This window comes from Panulirus ornatus, chromosome 27, assembly GCF_036320965.1.
Source record: "Panulirus ornatus isolate Po-2019 chromosome 27, ASM3632096v1, whole genome shotgun sequence".
In the NCBI taxonomy this organism is placed as follows: Eukaryota; Metazoa; Arthropoda; class Malacostraca; order Decapoda; family Palinuridae; genus Panulirus; species Panulirus ornatus.
The window spans coordinates 19,155,075-19,179,623 of NC_092250.1; the positions used below are offsets into that span (position 1 = coordinate 19,155,075).

The window sequence follows — 24,549 nt, forward strand, 5'->3', positions numbered from 1 at the left end:
ACAATCAGAAAAAACAACTAATTTTCAGCTGTATTATTCGTTGATTCAACTGCCCATTATTTTGGGCAGAGTTGTTTGGTTTCTGTTGTTTGACACACCCAGTAGTATATCATGTTCTGATGATGACATTTATCTCAGTATTATTACGTTTTTTCTTTTTACTTTTATTGATAACTCATACACCTGGATATCAGCCTCATGTTTTACCGTTTTAGTAAAAACATTTGAGGTATTTCTTTTTGTTACTTGTTAACCCATTTATGGTTTTATTCCTGGTAATCTCGATATTGAGTTTTTCTCTTAGTAGGTGTGTGGTGCTGGTAATATTGCTTGTGGCCGTATGGTAATGGTATTATTGTTAGTGGTTGTATAGTAGTGGTAATATTGTTAGTGGGTGTATGGTTTTGGTCATACTGTTAGTGGGTGTATGGTTGTGGTCATACTGTTAGTACGTGTATAGTGCAGGTACTATTGTCAGTGGGTGTATGATGCTGGTCCTATTGCCAGTGGGTGTATGATGCTGGTCCTATTGCCAGTGGGTGTATGATGCTGGTCCTATTGCCAGTGGGTGTATGATGCTGGTCCTATTGCCAGTGGGTGTATGATGCTGGTCCTATTGCCAGTGGGTGTATGATGCTGGTCCTATTGCCAATGGGTGTATGATGCTGGTCCAATTTTCAGTGGGTGTATAGTAGTGGTTGTAAGACATTGGTGATATCCTGTTCTTGCCTTTGTTCTGCTGGCTGATGGTTCCTGGTGATGGCAGCTACTTTCTCTGTGTGGATGAAGTCGCCTGATTGATGGAAAGCGATCAGTGTTGTTTGTGGTGTGTGTGTGTGTGTGTGTGTGTGTGTGTGATGAGGGTGGATGTGACTCATGGTGGTGGTGGTGGTGGGGGCATGGGAAGAGGGCAACGGCTCTTCTGCAACACCTTTGATCTTGCTGGTGTTGGCGGAGGGTAGATGGGTGCGTGGTTATCATTGGAGAAGATGGGTATTGGTAAGGGCGTGGGTGATGCTAGGGGCGGGCGTGGTGATGGTGGGCGTGGTGGGGCTAGGCGTGGGTGGTGGTAGTGGTGGGGGCGGCGGTGTGGTGTGTGTGAGTGTTGGCAGGTTGCCCACACGTACGTACATACCATGCTTGGACAGTTTACATGGTCCGCTGTGAGGAGTATGCAGCCTGTGTGTGTGCTTCATGGATTAAGTGTTTCGTTCCGTATGTGGCTGCATATGTGCACCTTAGCGTGCGTGATGACGATGTGTGCATTACAGGCAGAATTTTACACTCGTGCTGACCCGTCCCCAAACGTTGCGTGCGTGCGCCATGTCTACATCTATGTACACACACACACACACACACACACACACACACACACACACACACCAGCCTGAACCAGGTACCCATTTATCGTCCAACTCCGAGGTGAGGATGAACACCTGGGTTGAGTGTGGACCGATTTCTGCGCTCAGAGTATGTGTCATTCTGTAGTGTGGTTGGGGGTGTCTTATATTCTGGTGGGGCTGTGGTCGCTCCCCTCACCTCTACCATATGAGGACTTTCAAAATTGGTTACCATGAGAGACTGGTTCCCAGCCGTCGCTCTCTATATCACGCATGAGTCTTCTCTCTTTCCCTGTAGCTCAGCTCTCAGCAGTAGTCTCTCTCGCTGGGGTACCTCTAGCGTCGCTGTCAGTGTCAAGTGCGGGCACCAAGCTGGCGACACATACTCTCATTTGTTTGTAAGTTATGTGTAAGACATCATCTTGATCACGTTGTACCTTGGGTTGGTAAGTTATTATGATGGTGACCAATTTATAGGTTAGGTTCCCTCGTAAACTTTATCATAAGTCTCTTGTGGCAAGCTAGGCGCTACATGTACCGCAAGTCGTCCTCGCGGGTATTTTATTATTCTTTACCTCCTGCAGGGTGGTCGTCACACACTTACCTCCTGCAGGGTGGTCGTCACACACTCACCTCCTGCAGGGTGGTCGTCACACACTTACCTCCTGCAGGGTGGTCGTCACACACTTACCTCCTGCAGGGTGGTCGTCACACACTTACCTCCTGCAGGGTGGTCGTCACACACCTCCTGCAGGGTGGTCGTCACACACTTACCTCCTGTAGGGTGGTCGTCACACACTTACCTCCTGCAGGGTGGTCGTCACACACCTCCTGCAGGGTGGTCGTCACACACTTACCTCCTGCAGGGTGGTCGTCACACACTCACCTCCTGCAGGGTGGTCGTCACACACTTACCTCCTGCAGGGTGGTCGTCACACACTTACCTCCTGCAGGGTGGTCGTCACACACTTACCTCCCGCAGGGTGGTCGTCACACACTTACCTCCTGCAGGGTGGTCGTCACACACTTACCTCCTGCAGGGTGGTCGTCACACACTTACCTCCTGCAGGGTGGTCGTCACACACTCACCTCCTGCAGGGTGGTCGTCACACACTCTGGTCTGGCTTCACTGTTCCTCACCAAAATTACGTTACGTACAGTTTTAGATAAAGCCGCGCATGTGATCATCTGCGTTGCTTTTTTTGGAGGGAGTGTCAGTCACTTTGAACTCGTCCTGATTTCCCTCACAAGCTTCTTGGTATATCCTTAAACATATGTAGACATGAATCAGGTTCCTCACATTAGTCATTTACAAAACTCGGAAGTGTCATCGGCCCCAGCACCAAGCCCTGCAGGACGCTTCCAGTTTCTTTTGTCCAGCTGTGAAAGGTGTCTTTAAGACGAGTCCTTTGTTCCCTCTGTGTTGGGTAACATCTGTTCCAGTGAGGGAACCTTCCTGTTACACACTTGTCTGACGTTCTTTTAGTTTTTTTTTTCCTTGACCAGTCGTGAATGGAGAAACTCGTGTGCTTCTTTTGTCTGCCCAAAATCACCGTGTGAACCCACAATTCGGTAATACTTTCCCCTTGTCTATTTTCCGTTTCATAATTCTTTCGATATTTCAAGTAAGGCCCGGCCTCGGTGTGGACGTTTGTCCGTGACTGAAGATCTTCATCATAGAAAAAGAAAAGATATTCACTCGCTTGTCTTTTCTTGGTCAGGTGTCCACTGTGTCGTTATAGTTCAGTAGATATGTATTACATGGTTTTAACCCCTCAGAAGATGGCTTCCTTTACGCACTAATGCTACTGGCCTGGAATTTATAGCATTTTCCTGTCGCCTGTCTCACAGAGAAGCCCAGCGTGTCTTCTCTTCCGTTCCAGTGGGTCTGATCCCTCGTCCAGTAGTCCTCGAGACCCCTCTGTAGTGGCCCGTTTAAGGGTCTAGCACACTCCTAAAGTACTAGGGTCCGTCTGGGTCATGTGTGTCTGGTCTGTGTCCCTCCCTCACGAGTCCACGTACGTGCCTTCTGATGTTCGTAGGGGTTGGCTCGTTGTCCACACTCTGGGGCACCGTCCACCTCCTCCGCTCCATCCTACACTTCACCCATCCTCCCGTGTGTGTGTGTGTGTGTGTGTGTGTGTGTGTGTGTGTGTGTGTCCGACTCTGCAGTCACCTGTTGCTTAGTAACACCCCCCCTCCCCTCCACCTCGAGCACGACCCCCGGGTGTGACCTGACCTCCCCCCCAAGGCCAGGCTGTTATACCCAAGGATCGAACTATCGTGCCCTGTGGTATGAGTCCCCCTAATTCTGTTGTGTACTGGACACGTCCTCAGTGTTGTGACCCACTGTTATGTAATGTTCACCGCCTCCTGCATCATCTTGAAGTCTGTTTACATCATTTTTGTTCTTATCTGTTCATGCCTGGTTGCCCCACCGTGTTCATTCACGTGCTCCCGGCTTTATCAAGTCCCCACACGCTTCTGGCATCACTGGAGAGAAGCGAATGAAGGTCATATGGATTATCCAACATGGCCTACCATGTATACCTATACCTAACAACATTGCCTACCATGTATACCTATACCTAGCAACATTGCCTACCATGTATACCTATACCTAACAACATGGCCTACCATGTTTACCTATACCTAGCAACATGGCCTACCATGTATACCTATACCTAGCAACATGGCCTACCATGTATACCTATACATACTTTTGAAGCTTGCGAAGCTGATGACGTCCAAAGCATGATTACGGGACGGCCAACACACACACACACACACACACACACACACACACACCACTGGTGGGTCATGCACGACAACGAGAGTCAGGCCACCTCCTGCCCTAGACTGTGTGTGTGTTGTCATGGACCGTCAGACGCTCGCCCCGAGGGAAGAATTAAACGTTGACCCAGGTGGCCAGGTTGTGCTCTGACGTCACGCGGGTAAACAAAACGGAGACAGCTTGACAAAACGGATCAATTTCAATATTTTTTTTATATCCACACAATCTCCCCTCTCCCCTAGTCACATCCACACAATCTCCCCTCTCCCCTAGTCACATCCAAACAATCTCCCCTCTCCCCTAGTCACATCCAAACAATCTCCCCTCTCCCCTAGTCACATCCAAACAATCTCCCCTCTCCCCTAGTCACATCCAAACAATCTCCCCTCTCCCCTAGTCACATCCAATCAATCTACCCTCTCCCCTAGTCACATCCAAACAATCTCCCCTCTCCCCTAGTCACATCCAATCTCCCCTCTCCCCTAGTCACATCCAAACAATCTCCCCTCTCCCCTAGTCACATCCAAACAATCTCCCCTCTCCCCTAGTCACATCCAAACAATCTCCCCTCTCCCCTAGTCACATCCAAACAATCTCCCCTCTCCCCTAGTCACATCCACACAATCTCCCCTCTCCCCTAGTCACATCCAAACAATCTCCCCTCTCCCCTAGTCACATCCACACAATCTCCCCTCTCCCCTAGTCACATCCAAACAATCTCCCCTCTCCCCGCCTCACACCCACATAATCTCCCCTCTCTCCTCCTTACATCCACACAATCTCCCCTCTCCCTTCCTTACATCCACACAATCTCCCCTCTCCCTTCCTCTTCCTCTCCCCCATGTCTTTACTTTCCACTTTGGGAAAGTTTGGCCTCAGTGATCCCATTAATATCCCAGTTGGGACCCGCCACACCATCTTTGAACGTGTTTTTTTTCCCCAGTTCATTGCAGTTCATTCGGTATTTGTGTACATAATTTGTAGCGTTTGATCCTTTTATGAAAATATCTGGATCCTTAAATGAATATATATATATATATATATATATATATATATATATATATATATATATATATATATATATATATATATATATACTATGCAGCGTGCTTTAGGTTCTCATTTAACGAGCAGTTCCTTAGAAAAGGATGAACAGCTGGGACGGCTGTGAGCCGGCTGCCCCGTGTGATACAGACTCTTAGAAACCTGGTGGCTATATATATATATATATATATATATATATATATATATATATATATATATATATATATATATATATATATGTATGTATGTATGTATGTATGTATATATATATATATATATATATATATATATATATATATATATATAGAGAGAGAGAGAGAGAGAGAGAGAGAGAGAGAGAGAGCTAACACTTATTTAGCTCACCTGCCGGAAGAGGCATGTCTGGCACTGTACACCACAACATAAGGTCAGAAGGAACGCTTCCTCTCTCTCTCTCTCTCTCTCTCTCTCTCTCTCTCTCTCTCTCTCTCTCTCTCTCTCTCTCTCTCTCTCCTTCCCCCACCATGTCGTGTCGTGCGGTGGTGGGGGAGTCATTATTATTGTTACCCACGCAGTAATGGCGGGAGATCAACACTAACTCGCCTGGTCACTCTACCACCTGTTGCCATCTGTCTCCCCGCACAGCAGCTGGTGATGCAGGTGTTGTCGCTCCTGCAGGGGGAGGGGGGACTGCAGGAGGACAGTCTCCCCCCTTCCTCCTTGGCGACTATCCTCCTTCCCTCATTACCCTCTGCACTGACCGACTCATCCACCACCATCTCCCTCACGTGTGTCCCCAGCACCTTCCCCCACGCGTCCCCACTTGTGTCATCTACTTGATTAATGAGTCAGAAAGTTATGCATACAAGGAATAGAGTGAATTGGAACGATGTGGTATACCGGGGTCGACGGGCTGTCAATGGATTGAACCAGGGCATGCGAAGCGTCTGGGGTAAACCATGGAAAGTTTTGTGGGGCCTGGATGTGGAGGGGGAGCTGTGGTTTAGGTGCATTACACATGACAGCTAGAGACTGAGTGTGAACGAATGTGGCCTTTGTTTATTTCCTAGCGCTACCTCGCGCGCGTGCGGAGGGAGGGGGGGTTGCCGTTTCATGTATGTCGGGGTGGCGACGGGACCACGTGGATGTGGGCAGCAAGTATGAGTGTGTACATGTGTATATATGTATATGTCTTGTGTATGTGTATGTATGTGTACGTTGAAATGTATAGGTATATGTGCGTGTGTAGGAGTTTATGTATATACATGTGTTTGTGGGTGGGTTGGGCCATTCTTTTGTCTGTTTCCTTACGCTATCTTGCAAACGCGGGAGACAGCGACTAAGTATGATAAATAAATAAAAAGAAAAATCAGTGTGTGTGTGTGTTTAACGACATAATTGCAGTCGGGAATAACTGGACAATTATAAGACAGGAGGGGAACACAGCAGGGGCCACCTACCTGTGTTAACTGTTGGGAGCAGTGGTGGCTGCAGTCTGTGCTGGTGGTGGTGGTGGTGGTGGTTAACTGTACTGGCAACAGTGGTGGCCGCACCTGTGGTAAACTGTTGGTAACAGTGGCAACCACAGCATCCAGTCATCATCATGTGCGAGGCGGGACTCGACCCTCAGCCGCTAAGGCTACCGTTGTATTGAGAGGAGCCATGATGACGACCCTGGTCACTATGGTATATATGTCAACAATACGTCTGGAGATTTGCCATGCCGTCTCGATTTCCATTTTCGTCGTCATTATGTGTATGTCTTAACCGTTTTCTTTTCTTTTTCCCGGAGCATTGTATCTGTTGGTGAGGTTGTCATGGTGGATCACAGTGAGGCGAGTTAGTGAGTGTGTGTTGATGGAATGTCTTGGTGTGGTAGTTGTGTGAGTGCTGTCGGGTGACGCTAGGAAGACGTCACACAACATATGTTCATGTTTTGCCTTAACGAACCTTGGCTTAGTGAAGAGGGACGAGTAGCAAGATAGCTTTCAACTGTGTCAAGGAAGAATTCATAAATATAAAGAAAAAGAGAAATCAGTGATGCCGAAACGAAAGATATGGGATGTTCGTTGGACAGTGAATTAAGACAAAATAAGACGGGAAAGAGTCATTGGAAGATACAGCTTTGGACAGTAAGTTGTCGACCCGTGTTAGGCTAAGACTTTGGACAGTAAGTTGTCGACCCGTGTTAGACAAGGACTTTGGACAGTAAGTTGACCCGTGTTAGGCAAGTTGCTGGGCCCAAGTCCTCATGTTATGCGAGGGTTCGTCGTTGTGAGGCAGCCACGTCGTGTTTGGAGTGCGTGACGCCGGCCAGGAGTGTCCAGTAAAGTGTCGGGTGTTGACGGATGATGATCCGGCCAGTTTCCTGCAGAATGTGTTATTGTGGCGACGCATGAAGAGTGCGTGGTGGGTGTATACGGCGGGTGCAGTGTGGTGTGTTGCGGGTGTAGAGTGCGTGGTGGGTGTATACGGCGGGTGCAGTGTGGTGTGTTGCGGGTGTAGAGTGCGTGCGACTAACGACACCCGAAGAGGAAAGTAGAGTCCGTTGTAGAGTCAGGTCAACCCCCCCCCCCCCCCCTTTCCCCAGGCAAAAGAAGACGACGCAGCCTGCCGGTTGGGGGCCGTTTAAACCCCCCCTTGCTCCCCCCCCCTGCCCCTCCCTCACCGCATATTATGTGGTTTGAGGTTTAGCGGATTGGTGGGGGTGGGGGGGCAGGTAGGTGTGGGGAGTGGGAGGGAAGAAATTATAGTTTTGCAACATCACCAACAAACCACGAACACACCTCAGTCTGCCTGCAGATATATATATATATATATATATATATATATATATATATATATATATATATATATATATATATATATATATATTTTTTTTTTTTTCATACTATTCGCCATTTCCCGCATTAGCGAGGTAGCGTTAAGAACAGAGGACTGGGCCTTTGAGGGAATATCCTCATATGGCCCCCTTCTCTGTTCCTTCCTTTGGAGGTAGCGCAAGGAAACAACAAAAGAATGGCCCAACCCACCCACATACACATGCATATACATAAACGCCTACACACACGCACATTTACACACCTTTACATTTCAACGTATACATACATATGTACACACAGACATATATATACACATGTACATATTCATACTTGTTGCCTTCCTCCATTCTCGTTCGTCACCCAGCCACACATGAAACAGCATACCCCTTCCCCCCCGTGCGCGCGCGAGGTAGCTCTAGGAAAAGACGACCAATGCCACATTCATTCACACTCAGTCTCTAGCTGTCATGTATAATGCACCGAAACCACAGCTCCCTTTCCACATCCAGGCCCCACAAAACTTTCCATGGTTTACCTCAGACACTTCACATGCCCTGGTTCAATCCATTGACAGCACATCGACCCCGGTACACCACATTGTTCCAATTCGCTCTATTCCTTGCACGCCTTTCACCCTCTTGAATGTTCAGGCCCCGATCGCTCAAAATCTTTTTCACTCCATCCTTCTATCTCCAGTGTCGGCAATACAGTTAGAAATGATTGTTGTTTATAATGATAATTGAACGTTTGGCAGCGCGACGTCGTCTGACCCGCCGCGTCGCCCGTTGCCGCTATTCGTGACGTCACGGTACCATTAGTCAGTCACAAGAGGGGCACATGTGATGTCTTGATAGATATGGCCAATTAAGATGCAGTAGACCTCAGTGTCTCATATCAGTTTAGCCAGTCGTGTGTCACATCTAGGGAAGTCTGTAACGTAACGATGATGGTAGTTAATGTATGGTGTGTGACGTACTAAGGTGTTTTTGCCAGTCATAACCGTTATGTTCGCGTTTTGGTGTATTTCGTTCGTCAAACCATCACGGTTCTCCTGACGTCAGGTTTATTACGTCGTGGTCGGACTGACCAATCACAGGTGCCCAGAAACCTTCCTGGAACCAACCCCGGGTCCAACACGTAACGCTTATACTATCGTACTTGATCAACGCTACTGTTTTCCTCTGCCGTCTGCATGATCATCGATCCCAGGTTCATTTGACTGTCTTCTGAGCCTTATGATAAACCCAAGCTTATTTAAATGTTCCGCGTCTCAGCCATGAAGGTTTGTTTGATCGGATGATACGTTATATAGTTTTAATTCTAAAGGATTGTTCGCCCTTTACCGGGTTAACGACGTAGCGCCAGGAACAACACACCAAGTAATGGCCTCATTTGGCCACATCCATTCTCGTTGTGTTCTCTCGCTCATGGTAGATTTTAGGTGATCATTGCTGAATTAACTATCCTCTTTTCTCCTTGGTTGAGACAGTTGAGGTCCTGGGTAGACCACCATATACATTTTCCTTCAGTTTAGCTGCTCTAGTGAGCGGTTCACTCGGCCTCTCGTGGTCAGTTGTATGTTCTGTTCTCACGATTTTCCTCGTGACTTGATCCTCAAGTCTCGTCTCTCCAGTTTGTGTATTACTTATTGTTAGGTTGGTGACCATACAGTATACACAGCGGTATTCACCTTTATGTACACATGACGCATTTTCATCATTATCTGTTCTGTCTCTCGTGACGTTTCGCATTATCATACCACACATTACTCGCTGAGGTTCAATAGTGCCGCTTTCTCTGCCTGTTCTGTGAATTGTGTGTCATTAATGATGACACAGAGACTCTTGTCACTTTCTCCGTTGGGCGTCTAAATATGGTGTCACTATACAGTTCTGGCCTCTGAATATGATGTCACTATATAGTTCTTGGTTCTAAGACTTGCTTGCTGAAATTTATCTTTGCTGAATTCCATCAAGGTCACTTGTCGTCCCATACATTATTATACCTCAGTAAATTAGCTCATCTTTTCTGTTCCCATCATTGTGTTTACCCGAGCAAGTGTCATCAGGAAAGCACCTCACTGTATTTTCTTCAACATTTATATCTTTATTGAAAAGAAAATGGCGTGTGAGACGTTTGCTTGTGGTACCCCTGAGAGGGCATTATCAGATGCTGTTATGTTGACTGGTACTTTAAAGTTTCTTGTTTTAAAAAACGTTGATTCGTCTGTTCGTCTTATTCTTCATATTTTGTTTCGCTTCTTTCTCAAGTAACTCCATTACATAAGCCAGCATACTGAGATTTTAAACAATTATACTCATGCAATTTAAAAATGTATGTTAAATCTATTCTTTTGATTGATCAGTGTATAACACACATAGTTTTTCCCACGGAGGTAATATTACTGTGAACATCAGGATATTGCAAGCCTTATCTGGCAGCAGTTCAGGAAAAGTAGACTATTTGCTTGGACCCCTGGAGGTGTGGGAAGGCCAGCCAGTGTGTGTAGCTGGGGCGGCGGGCGGGAGCCTTCCACAAGCATAAAATCTTATGGAATGTTCGTGTTGTATCTAGTATTAAGTGGGTCGGGTGGATTATTTAAGTTTCAGCTCTCAGACAACTGTTTTACACACAGTATATTAAGACGAGGTAAATACAGCGAGAGGGAGCCACTCAACGAACGTGCCAGTACACAGCTGCCAAGTTACCAGTTTTGGCGGGAGATGTGGCTCGCTTTTGGCACACTCACTCGTGTCTTTGCTTAGTTCTCTGTGTTCCTATCTCTCTCGGCCGCCATTTTCACCCGTAATATTTTTCAAAAGTCTTGTAAATCTATATATTTTTTCATAATTTTTATTTAGTTATGATTGTTACCCCTTGGGTCGTATTACTACCCTTCGTAGGCCACAACAATACAACTCGACAGCAACAACAGAACACAACATCAGCAGAGCAATCTGTCTGTGTGGTTGTAAACCTTCGTTGATTTCCAGTCACCACTACAGTTCCCCCCCGCAGTCACAAGACATTGTTGGCCGTGTTCACATCCCCCATCCTGGATACCCCAGTTTGTGATCATGACTAAATGTGCTGCTCAGGATGAGTTCGTATTTCATCGTTGCCGTCACTATGTTTCCTCTGTGTAGCTGTTTACCATCTGCCGAGGCTATGCTCTCCCCAGTATGGATCGCTGCACCCATATCTGGAGTGGTTCCTCCTCCACGTCTCTCTTGGAGACATCAGAAGCTGTGTTATCTCCTGAGGCACCATCTCTCTTTAGTCAGACCCATCCGGCGCGCTCTCGTGTTCCATCCCTCTCCATCTCTGTTCCTCAGGTCGCCTTTGTTTCCCTATCTATGTCCACTGTTCTCGTAAGATGTCTCGATGTGTTTCACACATTTACGTCTGGATCCACGACACGCAGTTGGCTCCTGCAGACCGTACACACGAAGACTGACCTCTGTGATAACTTGATATCCTGCTACAGCGAAGCCGTGGAACATTGTACCTTTTATAGTTTCTCGTTTTCTATAACCTCTCCAACGTTAAGAGTCAGGTCTGCAAACACCTGAGGATCTCCGTAGCAGGTGTGTGCCCGTGTCAGATCCGCCTCGTGTGTAGCAGATGTGTGCCCGTGTCAGAGAGTTACAGCAAAATAGCAACAACAAGAGCACAAGAGGAGCAATGAGACCCAAGGTGAATATCATGACACCTGCCAACAGCCAGGACCCCCAGCTGACTCCCCTGCCAGACAGACCCCTAGCTGACGCCCCTGCTAGACAGACCCCCAGCTGACGCTCCTGCTAGACAGACTCCCAGCTGACGCCCCTGCCAGACAGACTCCTTCAGGTGGTGGCTAGTGTTGGTGATATTTACTTTGTCGTTTGTAGCTATAGTCACCAGTCATACCACCAACTACCATTATCGTAGTGATAATAAGAACAAGAACTGGACACGGGAGTGATGCAGTAGGCGGTGGTGAGGTCAGTGGGCGGCCCAGGTAACAGTGACCACATGTGACCCCCGGAGTTGGTACATGTACGGCACGACCCTCGAGCACCACGCTACGACCCTCCCTCTGCTGTGTTGTACTGCCGTTTGACCTGACCCTTAAGGGCACGGTCAGGGTCAAGGCCATTATACTCAAGGGTCGTATACCGTCGTGCTCAAGGGTCGCACCGTCGTACTCGGGTCGTACCGTCGTACTCAGGGGGTCGTACCGTCGTGCTCAAGGGACGAACCGTCGTTGTCCTCAAGGGTCGTACCGTCATGCTCAGTGGACAGGATATCTCAATGAGATAGACGAAATCTGGTGAAGTTTAATGCCTCCAAGAGCCGGTCTCTACCCTTTGTCTATCGAAAATTCCTCAATTTTATCCTTTGAGTTTTCTGTAATTCCATCTCTTGACTCGTTGAACGTACTTGATGGTGCTGTAACATCCACTCTGTCTTGGAAATTTCACATTACGAAAATAGCTAAGTCTGCCTCCAAGAAACAGGTAGTCCTGTTTCGATGTTGAAATTTCTTTTACGAACATTTGCTCCGTTTATGCAAAGGATTGATCGGTCTTTGTATGGAGTACTGCTGTCACATCTGGGGTGGTTCTAGGTCTGCATCCTTACTTGTAAGAGTTGAGTCAAATGTTGTCCGACTTACAAGCTCTCCCAGGCTAACATTCCAACTTGGCCCTTTTGCCTTACGCTGTATTGTTGGTTCACTTTCCCTCTTCTACAAGTGTTATTTTGGTTTTTCCTCCCGAGAGCTGGCTGCGTGCTGTGTACCCCCCCACCACTAGCTAGACCCACAATACTCGGCAAGCTGCTGCGTCACATGATTACTGTGTGGCCGCAGGGAATTCAAGGGTGGGCCATTTTGATAACTGTTTCTTTCCCTACACCTCGAAGCTTTGGAATTCTCTTCCCTCTCATATCTTTCCCAATAACTGTGACCTGGCATTTTAAAAAATTAAAAAAAAAAACGTTTTTCACCTCCTTCACTTCCTCCAAAATTCGTAAATACTTTCCCTTGTCTCCTTCTCCCTTTCATTAACCTCTTTCTATTTTGATTAAGGCCCGGCCTTGATGTGGACTTCAGTCCATGACTCAAGCCTCCATCTTAAATATTTGTTTATCTGTTCTCTGTATATGTAAACTGAAAAGCTCACTGGGAAGGACCGAGCGTGTCAACCTCACACTTCACGACCAACGAAATTACGAACATGGAAAGTGTGGACGGGTTATTGACGGTTCCCACACTGACGCTGGGAACGGCTGGGAAGCCTCAAGGCTGTACTCCAGGGGTGGTGGCACAAGGTAAACACAGACCATTACTTACACTTAGGAAATCGTGGAGGGCCTGGTTCACAGTGTATCCGTAACTGTCGTTACCTGATGACATAAAAGGAATGGAAGACTTAAGATAGCTTCACTGGAGACATATCTACCAAGTGGAGGGTTGTGGAGGGTTATGTAGTCGTCTGGGCTGCGGCCTGGAACAGTATGAGTGATCAGAGGAGCGCTTGGGGGAGCTATGGGGGTGGAGAGGAACCTCGAGAGTCACGAGTGCCGGGCGGGGGAGGTCGTGGGCCGCCCAGCCCACGACCCACATTACCCAACTCAGGAAATGTAGCAAGTCCTGGTGGGCCAGCCAGACCCACTGCCTCCACACACTCTGCTGTCGTACCTTACACGTGTATGATGAATGCACAGTCATTATATATCTGATGAACAGGTGTATGATGAGTACACACAGTAATTATATCTGATGAATAGGTGTATGATGAATACACACAGTCATTATACATCTGATGAACAGGTATATGATGAATACACACAGTCATTATACATCTGATGAACAAGTGAATGATGATTACAACAATCATTGTGCATCTGATAGAACAATTGAATGACGAATGCAACAGTCGTTATACATCTGATAATCAAATGAATGATGAAAACAAATCATTATACATCTTATGAACAAGTGTATGATGAATGCATGTCACCATACATACCGGGATGCACAAGGTACTTATCTTACTCAGTCTTCGTCCACGTTGATGTGTGACATGTGATGGTCATGAATAATCTTCATACTTCACTTCGTCACACTCCCAGCCAAGGCTAGTGGTTCATCCCCTACATAATGAAGACCCACAAATAGCCATGAAATAATGATAATAAGAGTAATAATAACACTAATGATAATAATAGATAGAATCTCTGGAGTACAATATATATTCAGGTAGAAAACTGTAAAGCTTTCTTAAACGTCTGATGGCTCTCCAGGTTAACTGTATAGAGGACTCCCCAGGTTAACTGTATAAATGAGAAGCGAGCATGTGTAGCCCCGGATAAAACCAGATAATAGTAGATAATAAAACGAATTTAAGAAAGAAATGAAATATGTAAAAAAAGGAAAACGTCAACATGCATGAAACGCTCATGTAAATCAGATGAATGAACAGGTGTGTTGAGATGTACGTGGTTACATAAAGAAGGTGTTTCAGAACACCTTAATGACCATGATAATAATAGTTGTTATCGTTGTTATGATCATCACTAATTGTATTTCCCTTTGAAGATAACCTACTTTATTTTTCTCTCAACCAGTGTTCAAGATATCACGTAACTTCGCTTTATCGCACAGGAATCTTCCTGCGAGGGGCAGACTGTGCTGCTCCGGGTACGATAACTTGTGGAATTTTCTTGACATCGTCCATTTCTGTCATTATCGAACAGCAGCTTCGTTTTATCTTATGACCTCGAGTGTAGCGGTCACATGTAGAGTGAAGGTCTGATGCCCAAGCAACTAATCAACCCCTTGAGCACGACGGTATGACGAACTGCCCTTTGACCTGCCTGTTATGAGGGTCAGGTCAGAGGTCATTCCCTGCTATACCCAAAGGGTCGTACCGTCGTACTCAAGATAGTAGTGCAGTAGAGGTCTTTTTGGTGTGGGGAAATAGTGCTACAGTGGACGTAATGGTAGGCTTAGTAGTAGTGTAGTGGACATAGCATTGTGTGTGTGTGTGTGTGTGTGTGTGTGTGTGTGGGTACTGGTGGCTACTGCTGGTAACTGTAGGAGGAGGATATTAGGTACGAGTATCTACTGTCATGCCAGCACCCTTGTCACCGGTGTCAAGTGTCTGTAGCCAGCTACCCTAGCAGCCGTGCCGTGTCAGGCTGTCACCCTTGACACCAGGTAAGGGGGCCTGCCTTTGCTCACAGTCTGGTGTGCGGGCCAGAGATACCCAGATCCCTGACTATCATTAATGTCAACAGGCAGGAGAGTGTGGCAGTGACTGTACTGAACTGCCAGTCACGAGTTAACTGTATGGTGGGCGCCGACATGCTCACACACTCTAGCAGTTGGAGAGACAGTCACGCACTTATGAGACAGTGGTCGGAAAGTGGTCAACCAAACTGTTAGTGGAGGCGACGTTGTGTCATTAGTGAACCGCTTCGACACCAGGCAACTGTACCGAGCGATAAAAGAAAACGAGAATAACTGAACTGACGGTTCCTGGAAAATTTTGTCGCACTTTCGGTGGAAGATATACCGTGAGCAGGAGGTATAGTGTGAGCAAGTGTCCCACACGATCATACTAAGGTGTAGCCGGTCGAGGAGCCGCAGGTGGTGAGCCGGCGTTACCTCCCTCCTCCCCCCCAACAAGCAACCATGGCCAACAGGGAGATCAACATCCGCATCCCTATACCCAACCTCACCGCCATCTGCTGCTGGACCGCCGAGAAGACAGGTGGGTTACCTCTCTCTCTCTCTCTCTTTCTCCACTCACTCACCTATCCATCTTCTATCCCTTCCACCAACCCATCCACCCCGTCATCCTCCCTTCCATCTATGTGCTCAATCATTCCTGTCTCCCCAGCTAACCCTGTCCCTGTCTTTCGTGCTAATATTCATTTGTTATTGCCAGTGCTTCCAGTGTGTGTCGCAGGAGGGCAGCACCACACGACTCGCCACTACACAAACCACAGAACATTGATTGTTACCATTTCACTTATGCTTAAGCTCCACATGTAAAGCTCTAGAAGTTTTCGACTGAAATCAGGTGAAATATTCGTTTGGTAAGAAGGAACTGATTGAGATAATATGATCAAAGGAATTATTAGAAATATTACTATCCGAATGTCAGCAGATTTCGCCAAGATACGACATTTCTAAGTGTTGATTTATTATGGAAATCGAAGAGTTAAATGACTGAACAGGATGCTGTAGGTTAAACGGAAATGGGTTAATGTACAGCACTAGTAATCAGTCCACGAGTGGTGTGCAGTACTTATGTACTTATGGTGGCAGAGTAGGGCTCTAGTTAGTATGGTCGCATTGGACGTGGGTACGACATATAAGGGTCTGATGTACCCATAAGTGGAAGAAATGAAGAGGTTATTTTTAATTGTGTGCGTTCGTTTGGAAGGTGATCGTTGGCTGATGGAGGCCTGGGAGTTGGGGTGTGGTCGAAGTAGGGGGAGGGACGGCTATAAGTGTGATAATACTGCTGATGGCGAAGGTGAAACCCATTATTGTTGTTCACTACGATTACTTTCAAATGTCATCTTCGGTCAGTAGAAAGGATATTTGTTTGTTGACATATTTGTTGATGTAAATATTTTGCAAATATACCTTTCCGTGTGCAACCAGCGTATATATATATATATATATATATATATATATATATATATATATATATATATATATATATATATATATATATATTATCCCTGGGGATAGGGGAGAAAGAATACTTCCCACGTATTCCCTACATGTCGTAGAAGGCGACTAAAAGAGGAGGGAGCGGGTGGCTGGAAATCCTCCCCTCTCGCTTTTTTTTTTTTAATTTTCCAAAAGAGGGAACAGAGAAGGGGGCCAGGTGAGGATATTCCCTCAAAGGCCCAGTCCTCTGTTCTCAACGCTACCTCGCTAATGCGGGAAATGGCGAATAGTATGAAAAAAAAAAAAAAATATATATATATATATATATATATATATATATATATATATATATATATGTGTGTGTGTGTGTGTGTGTGTGTGTGTATTTCGCCGAGTTACCGAAGGTTGCTTAGGTTATCATCATGTATGCGTCGAGTATAATGTGGAAACGATTAATACAGTCCCGGAGTCGACTTTCCATCTTCCTGGAATATACAACTCCTGCCTCCATGCCAGGCAACGGCAAGAGGAATGATGGAGAAGCCGTGTGATCACAGCGGTGTCTTTGTTAATATATGTGGCTTCGATCTTGGTTACTACCGAGCTCGAAATGTGACGCTCGTTACAAGTGATGGCAAGCTGGGGAGGAGTTGCCAGTTTGGGATTTGCTTAACGGTCGTCCACATATTGCGTTGTGTTGCCCAATCTGGATGATGATGGTTTTTGTGTCGTTAAATTTTATATATGCAGACATATACTTGTGTATATGTAAACTACTTGATACGTATGGATCCCTACTATGAACGTATACAAAAAAAAAAAAGATACATTAGTGTGATAGTCTCCTAGAAATCAAACTGAAATGTTTAAGTATAATGCGTATGCAAAGTTAGGGTGTAGTGGGTGGCGTCACTGGAGACCAGTGTCGCACAGCCAAGCTTTTTAACTACCTGAGCACGACGGTACGACCCTGGTGCAGCACGACGGTACGACCTGTGGGTATGAGGATGGCCTGGTCTCTGGCCCGGTACAAGAAGTCAAAGATCATGTCATCATCCCTACGGGTCGTACCCACATGTATCATCATTCTCAGTTGGTTGAGATTGGGAAGGAATGTCTGGTATGCCCAGCAAGATGTAACAATGTTTTCAAATGTAGGCATCAGACTGTTATGGTACTAAACTTAAAGAAAATGTTGGCTTAGTTCTTACAGATTTTATTCACGAAAGAAACCCACTATAACCGTCTCATTGTCAGACCATCCCAGTTCAATTACTGAAATAGCAATGATCAGCCCCATTGAGTGACCAAATTAGAAATGAAATTAAATAAGCTGAGAGATTGTAACAGCTTGGTTCGATAAGATGCAGTCAATTTTCCATTTTCTTCTGGGCTGTAACACCTTTTTTTTTAATCTCCGATCGAGGCAGAACAGGCAGTCGATGCTGTTTGTGTCGTTTTGCACATACTAACTGTGAGAGATTACGCAATAACATGCTAAAACAACGATTATTGTACCTGGAATGAAAATGAACTTCAGCCTAGTCTTATCGTGAGATCCCAGTGAGGTAAGATGTTTACCACCGCAGTAGGTTGAGTTTACCCTGAAATCGTACAATCCTGCTTAAGTTATTAAAGAAAATGGAGCCGTAAGGGGAACTTTCACAGTTGATCTCGACAGGAAATGCCTTGATTTGAAAGGCCAGAGGTCAGAACCAATCAACTACGTTTTGGGTTTTCATTCTTTCCATAGTAACAGTACGAGATAAAGGCGTTAACATTACCTCTGTGGACCTGTTTATCTAGAAATAATAACGGCAGGATTCACTTGCCCCCGCCAATAGGTCATGAACACCGTGTTTGTATTCATGTTGCTTGCATGTTGTTAAGGCAAGAGATGGACATGTTGACAAGAATAAGAGTTGTTGTTTTGGGGCCAGTTGGTTCCTTGCTTTCCCACAGAGGAAGATACCATATTTTATTTTCAAAAATTATTATTTCCCAGAGTAAACGGAAGGCCATTGCCTCAATATTACCAGCTTCGCACGGAAAAGTACCACGCAACAATTGGATGTTTACTTCGTTTTTAAAGCTTAGCAATCTCAGTAATTCTTCACAGTAATTGATAACGATATTTTCTGATCTTTTCAAAACCTGAACTCTACTCAGTACTCAAGTGTATCCTTCCGTTTTGCAAAGCACATTTTACATCCTTTGTCATCGTGAAAACTTGTTCGTTATTCCCATACACTATTGTATCCTAGAATTAATTCAGCCACGTAAACTTATTCCTGTTCTTTCCATATATTTCCTTATATTTCATCGTACCTATGTGCACCCCTTTCACGTTCTTTATTATCTTTTTCTTGTACTTTTATGTTCTCTAGATTTTTCTTTGACTATTATTTCGTTGATCAGTAGGATTATTTATTGTTGAGTACCATTGCCATATTCGTGGACGACTTCATTTTCAGGTTAGGAGAGAAAATATTTAGTTTTTCTGTGATGTCTGGTGATACTTGGCACATCATTATTAACATCCATTAAATTTCACAATCTATGAGTAATATGATGTTAATGTATGGACTATTTAAGGTGTTCCCCAAAGTGCGGGCCGCACGGCTCAGCTCCGTTCCCTCTTGTCAAATATTTCCTAGTGAGGTGGTTTGACCGCAGCTTCGCCCTCCCCGGTGCCTTCAGTTACTGATCCCAGAGCTAACTGGACTCTTCCTCACAGACCATGGGGTCATATACCTGACATCACAGGTTAATAGGTGGAGAGGTTCTTTATTCGTGTTCGAGTACGCAGATAACGTCTTGAGGAAATCATAATTAAACACTTAGTTTCGAGAAATTGCTTTTAAAGTTTTGAGGTATTATAAGACCTTAAAAAATATCTTATGCTTAAAATGTATAACCAAGCCAGAGATTTTGGAGCCTTTGATAACTGGGATGTACACCTTTATGATAATATCGACCCACATTTTCCCCTAGGGATAGAAAGACGACTCATTGATCACATAGTGGTATTCTTTTATTATGGCAGAGCAACCAGCACAACGCGACAGAGAGTGTGTAGGGAGAGGCTAGTGGGGAGGGAGGTACGTGATTCATCCGCCATGACTCAGTCATACAGGATAATGTCGTCGCCACTGTGGCCGGCCGGCCGGGCGGGCGGTCGGCCTAACAAAGGATGTTAAGACCAATGAATTAACTTTGAATGAAAAGAAAAATTCCTTCGTCACAGCACAAAGTATTGTATCCAGTTACATACATCCCCCCCCCAAAAAAAAGACTAAAGATATACATATATATACATGATATATGATCCCATAACCCGAAATAGCCTATCCTTCATGCACATGCACTCGCTCGAGGGGCGGGGCCCCACGAGTATACAGCTCCCTCCTCTTAGGAATACGTACTTACACTTATATTTGTTGTTATTATTATTATTATTATTATTATTATTATTATTATTATTATTATTAATATGAACAAATCGTAGGACCAAATGACGAAGGGGTCTTGAGAATATATAACGCAATAGCAGGGGTATGATGGACACCTTTGAAATGGTAAGTTCTTTGAGGATAGTGTACCCACATCACTGATGATGATACATACAACCTTTAACAATGGTGACTTTGTCACAACTCGTGGTGTAACCTCAAGTAGGCGGAGTCGGCAACACACACACACACACACACACACACATTTTTTTTTTTTTTTTTTTTTTTATACTTTGTCGCTGTCTCCCGCGTTTGCGAGGTAGCGCAAGGAAACAGACGAAAGAAATGGCCCAACCCCCCCCCCCCCATACACATGTACATACACACGTCCACACACGCAAATATTCATACCTACACAGCTTTCCATGGTTTACCCCAGACGCTTCACATGCCTTGATTCAATCCACTGACAGCACGTCAACCCCTGTATACCACATCGCTCCAATTCACTCTATTCCTTGCCCTCCTTTCACCCTCCTGCATGTTCAGGCCCCGATCACACAAAATCCTTTTCACTCCATCTTTCCACCTCCAATTTGGTCTCCCTCTTCTCCTCGTTCCTTCCACCTCCGACACATATGTCCTCTTGGTCAATCTTTCCTCACTCATTCTCTCCATGTGCCCAAACCACTTCAAAACACCCTCTTCTGCTCTCTCAACCACGCTCTTTTTATTTCCACACATCTCTCTTACCCTTACGTTACTTACTCGATCAAACCACCTCACACCACACATTGTCCTCAAACATCTCATTTCCAGCACATCCATCCTCCTACGCACAACTCTATCCATAGCCCACGCCTCGCAACCATACAACATTGTTGGAACTACTATTCCTTCAAACATACCCATTTTTGCTTTCCGGGATAATGTTCTCGACTTCCACACATTTTTCAAGGCTCCCAAAATTTTCGCCCCCTCCCCAACCCTATGATCCACTTCCGCTTCCATGGTTCCATCCGCTGACAGATCCACTCCCAGATATCTAAAACACTTCACTTCCTCCAGCCTCTCACCATTCAAACTCACCTCCCAATTGACTTGACCCTCAACCCTACTGTACCTAATAACCTTGCTCTTATTGACATTTACTCTTAACTTTCTTCTTCCACACACTTTACCAAACTCCGTCACCAGCTTCTGCAGTTTCTCACATGAATCCGCCACCAGCGCTGTATCATCAGCGAACAACAACTGACTCACTTCCCAAGCTCTCTCATCCCCAACAGACTTCATACTTGCCCCTCTTTCCAAAACTCTTGCATTTACCTCCCTAACAACCCCATCCATAAACAAATTAAACAACCATGGAGACATCACACACCCCTGCCGCAAACCTACATTCACTGAGAACCAATCACTTTCCTCTCTTCCTACACGTACACATGCCTTACATCCTCGATAAAAACTTTTCACTGCTTCTAACAACTTTCCTCCCACACCATATATTCTTAATACCTTCCACAGAGCATCTCTATCAACTCTATCATATGCCTTCTCCAGATCCATAAATGCTACATACAAATCCATTTGCTTTTCTAAGTATTTCTCACATACATTCTTCAAAGCAAACACCTGATCCACACATCCTCTACCACTTCTGAAACCACACTGCTCTTCCCCAATCTGATGCTCTGTACATGCCTTCACACACATATATATATATATATATACCTGGGGATAGGGGATGAAGAATACTTCCCACGTATTCCCTGCGTGTCGTAGAAGGCGACTAAAAGGGGAGGGAGCGGGAGGCTGGAAATCCTTCCCTCTCATTTTTTTTTTTTTCTTTTTTTTTTAATTTTCCAAAAGAAGGAACAGAGGGGGGGCCAGGTGAGGATATTCCACAAAGGCCCAGTCCTCTGTTCTTAACGCTACCTCGCTAATGCGGGAAATGGCAGATAGTTTAAAAAAAAAAAAAAAAAAAAAAAAAATTATATATATATATATATATATATATATATATATATATATATATTTTTTTTTTTTTTTTCATACTATTTGCCATTTCCCGCGTTAGCAAGGTAGCGTTAAGAACATAGAACTGGGCCTTAGAGGGAATATCCTCACCTGACCCCCTTCTCTGTTCCTTAATTAAAAAAAACAAGAAAGGGGAGGATTTCCAGCCACCCGCTCCCTCCCCTTTTAGTCGCCTTCTACGACACGCAGGGAATACGTGGGAAGTATTCTTTCTCCCCTATCCCCAGGGATATATATATATATATATATATATATATATATATATATATATATATATATATATATATATATATATATATATATTGAAATACATTGCGGCAGCTTGTGGCAACAGAACTTTGAAATCCTGCTAAATACATACTTGATAGGATAACTTGGTTATAGCACCTGTATTTCCTCGGGTCTATTATTTTCGTAATGCCAATAATCTGATGGAAGAATTTCTGAAGGAATAAGTAGGTTACTGTTATAATATCTCCATGATAAGAAAATAAAATCGGAAAAAAACGTCTAAATTACCGGTTAGTTCTAGTCTGTCACCAGTAAGCCAAGTGTGTCTGATGTGTTGTTCACCAGTGTAGAAGGGAGCCGATGGTCTATTGCTGTGTATGACTGAACTGTGGGTGAGGCGGTATGCATGGCCAGAATATTTTAAGGTGCGTCCCTGGGCGACCTTTAGGCCGCCATGATTCACCCTCCACCAACCTACCGCCTCTTTCGTTGTCCTACGTTCGGTACTCAAGTTTTCATTGTATTTCATTTGGTTTCATGTGTGATGAATTTTTATTAGCAACAACCAATCAAGACCAAGAAAAGAAATCTGAATTGAATTGCAGTTGCTCATGGGAATCAAAACCTATTTCAGTTTTAAAGTTATGTACATTTATGTAGCACTGAAGAAGAAAAGCCACATTAAGACAGGATCCGCAAAAAGTATCAGAATTCATGAAGGGAATTGAAATCCCTTAAAGGAATCGAATGTAAAAGTCATAGTCTGAAGAGAGTTAGACTGACAGCATCCAGAAATTTAATTACTACAAATTTACAGAAAATTCGAGTCTTTAAGGAATGGGAGTACAAAAGAAGAATGGAATCCTTAGAAAAGCAGGGTCAGGTTGGCCAGGTCTGGATGGCTTATCACGGCAGTGGTGTAGACTTTTTAGGCCAGTGCTATCTAGCTGGGCAGATGAAAGGAGTTTATATATATATATATATATATATATATATATATATATATATATATATATATATATACAGGGTGTCCCAAAAAAATTTACTCACTTTTTGACACCCTACAGCTGATTTCTAGAAAAAGAAAGTTCTATTATAGGGTGTCAGAAAGTGAGTACATTTTTTGGGACACTGTATATATATATATATATATATATATATATATATATATATATATATATATATATATATATATATATATGCACCAATAATCACCCATCTCTCTCCATCAACTTTCAGTTTTACCCATATTAATCGAGAATTTACTTTCTTACATTCTATCACATACTCCCACAACTATATTATCCCTGGATAATAGGATAGGGGAGAAAGAATACTTCCCACGTATTCTCTGCGTGTCGTAGAAGGCGACTAAAAGGGGAGGGAGCAGGTGGCTGGAAATCCTCCCCTCTCTCTTTTTTTTTTTTTTTTTAATTTTCCAAAAGAAAGAACAGAAGGGGGCCAGGTGAGGATATACCCTCTAAGGCCCAGTCCTCTGTTCTTAACGCTACCTCGCTAATGCGGGAAATGGCGAATAGTATGAAAGAAATATATATATATATATATATATATATATATATATATATATATATATATATATATATATATATACATACGTCCACACACGCAAATATACATACCTACACAGCTTTCCATGGTTTACCCCAGACGCTTCACATGCCCTGATTCAATCCACTGACAGCACGTCAACCCCGGTATACCTCATCGATCCAATTCACTCTATTCCTTGCCCTCCTTTCACCCTTCTGCATGTTCAGGCCCCGATCACACAAAATCTTTTTCACTCCATCTTTCCACCACCAATTTGGTCTCCCACTTCTCCTCGTTCCCTCCACCTCCGACACATATATCCTCTTGGTCAATCTTTCCTCACTCATTCTCTCCATGTGCCCAAACAATTTCAAAACATATATATATATATATATATATATATATATATATATATATATATATATATATATATATATATATATGTGTGTGTGTGTGTGTGCGTGTGTGTGTGTGAATGATTACACATGATCATATGCATGACAGCACAGAAGACAGACAAGAAAGCTACGGAAATAAGATGTTATATCGAATCAGTTAACTGTAGAAAGGCTGTAGACATGAACCACACACACACACCAGTCTCATGATAACCCGTCACAAG

The 24,549-nt window shown here is 44.5% G+C and overlaps 1 protein-coding gene across 7 annotated transcripts in view; it reads left to right on the plus strand.

The window, feature by feature from the left end:
- Rho1 (ras-like GTP-binding protein Rho1) overlaps window positions 1–24,549 on the plus strand; it is a 61,314-nt gene that overhangs the window by 17,301 nt on the left and 19,464 nt on the right. For 5 of the 7 annotated variants that reach the window (XM_071678318.1, XM_071678320.1, XM_071678317.1 and 2 more), the window contains exon 2: window positions 15,264–15,739. The exons of the other annotated variants lie outside the window; for them this stretch is intronic. In XM_071678318.1, the coding sequence (XP_071534419.1) occupies window positions 15,661–15,739 (79 nt within the window). In that variant the 5' untranslated portion in view covers window positions 15,264–15,660. The remainder of the gene's footprint in view (window positions 1–15,263; window positions 15,740–24,549) is intronic. 7 annotated transcript variants of the gene reach the window in all.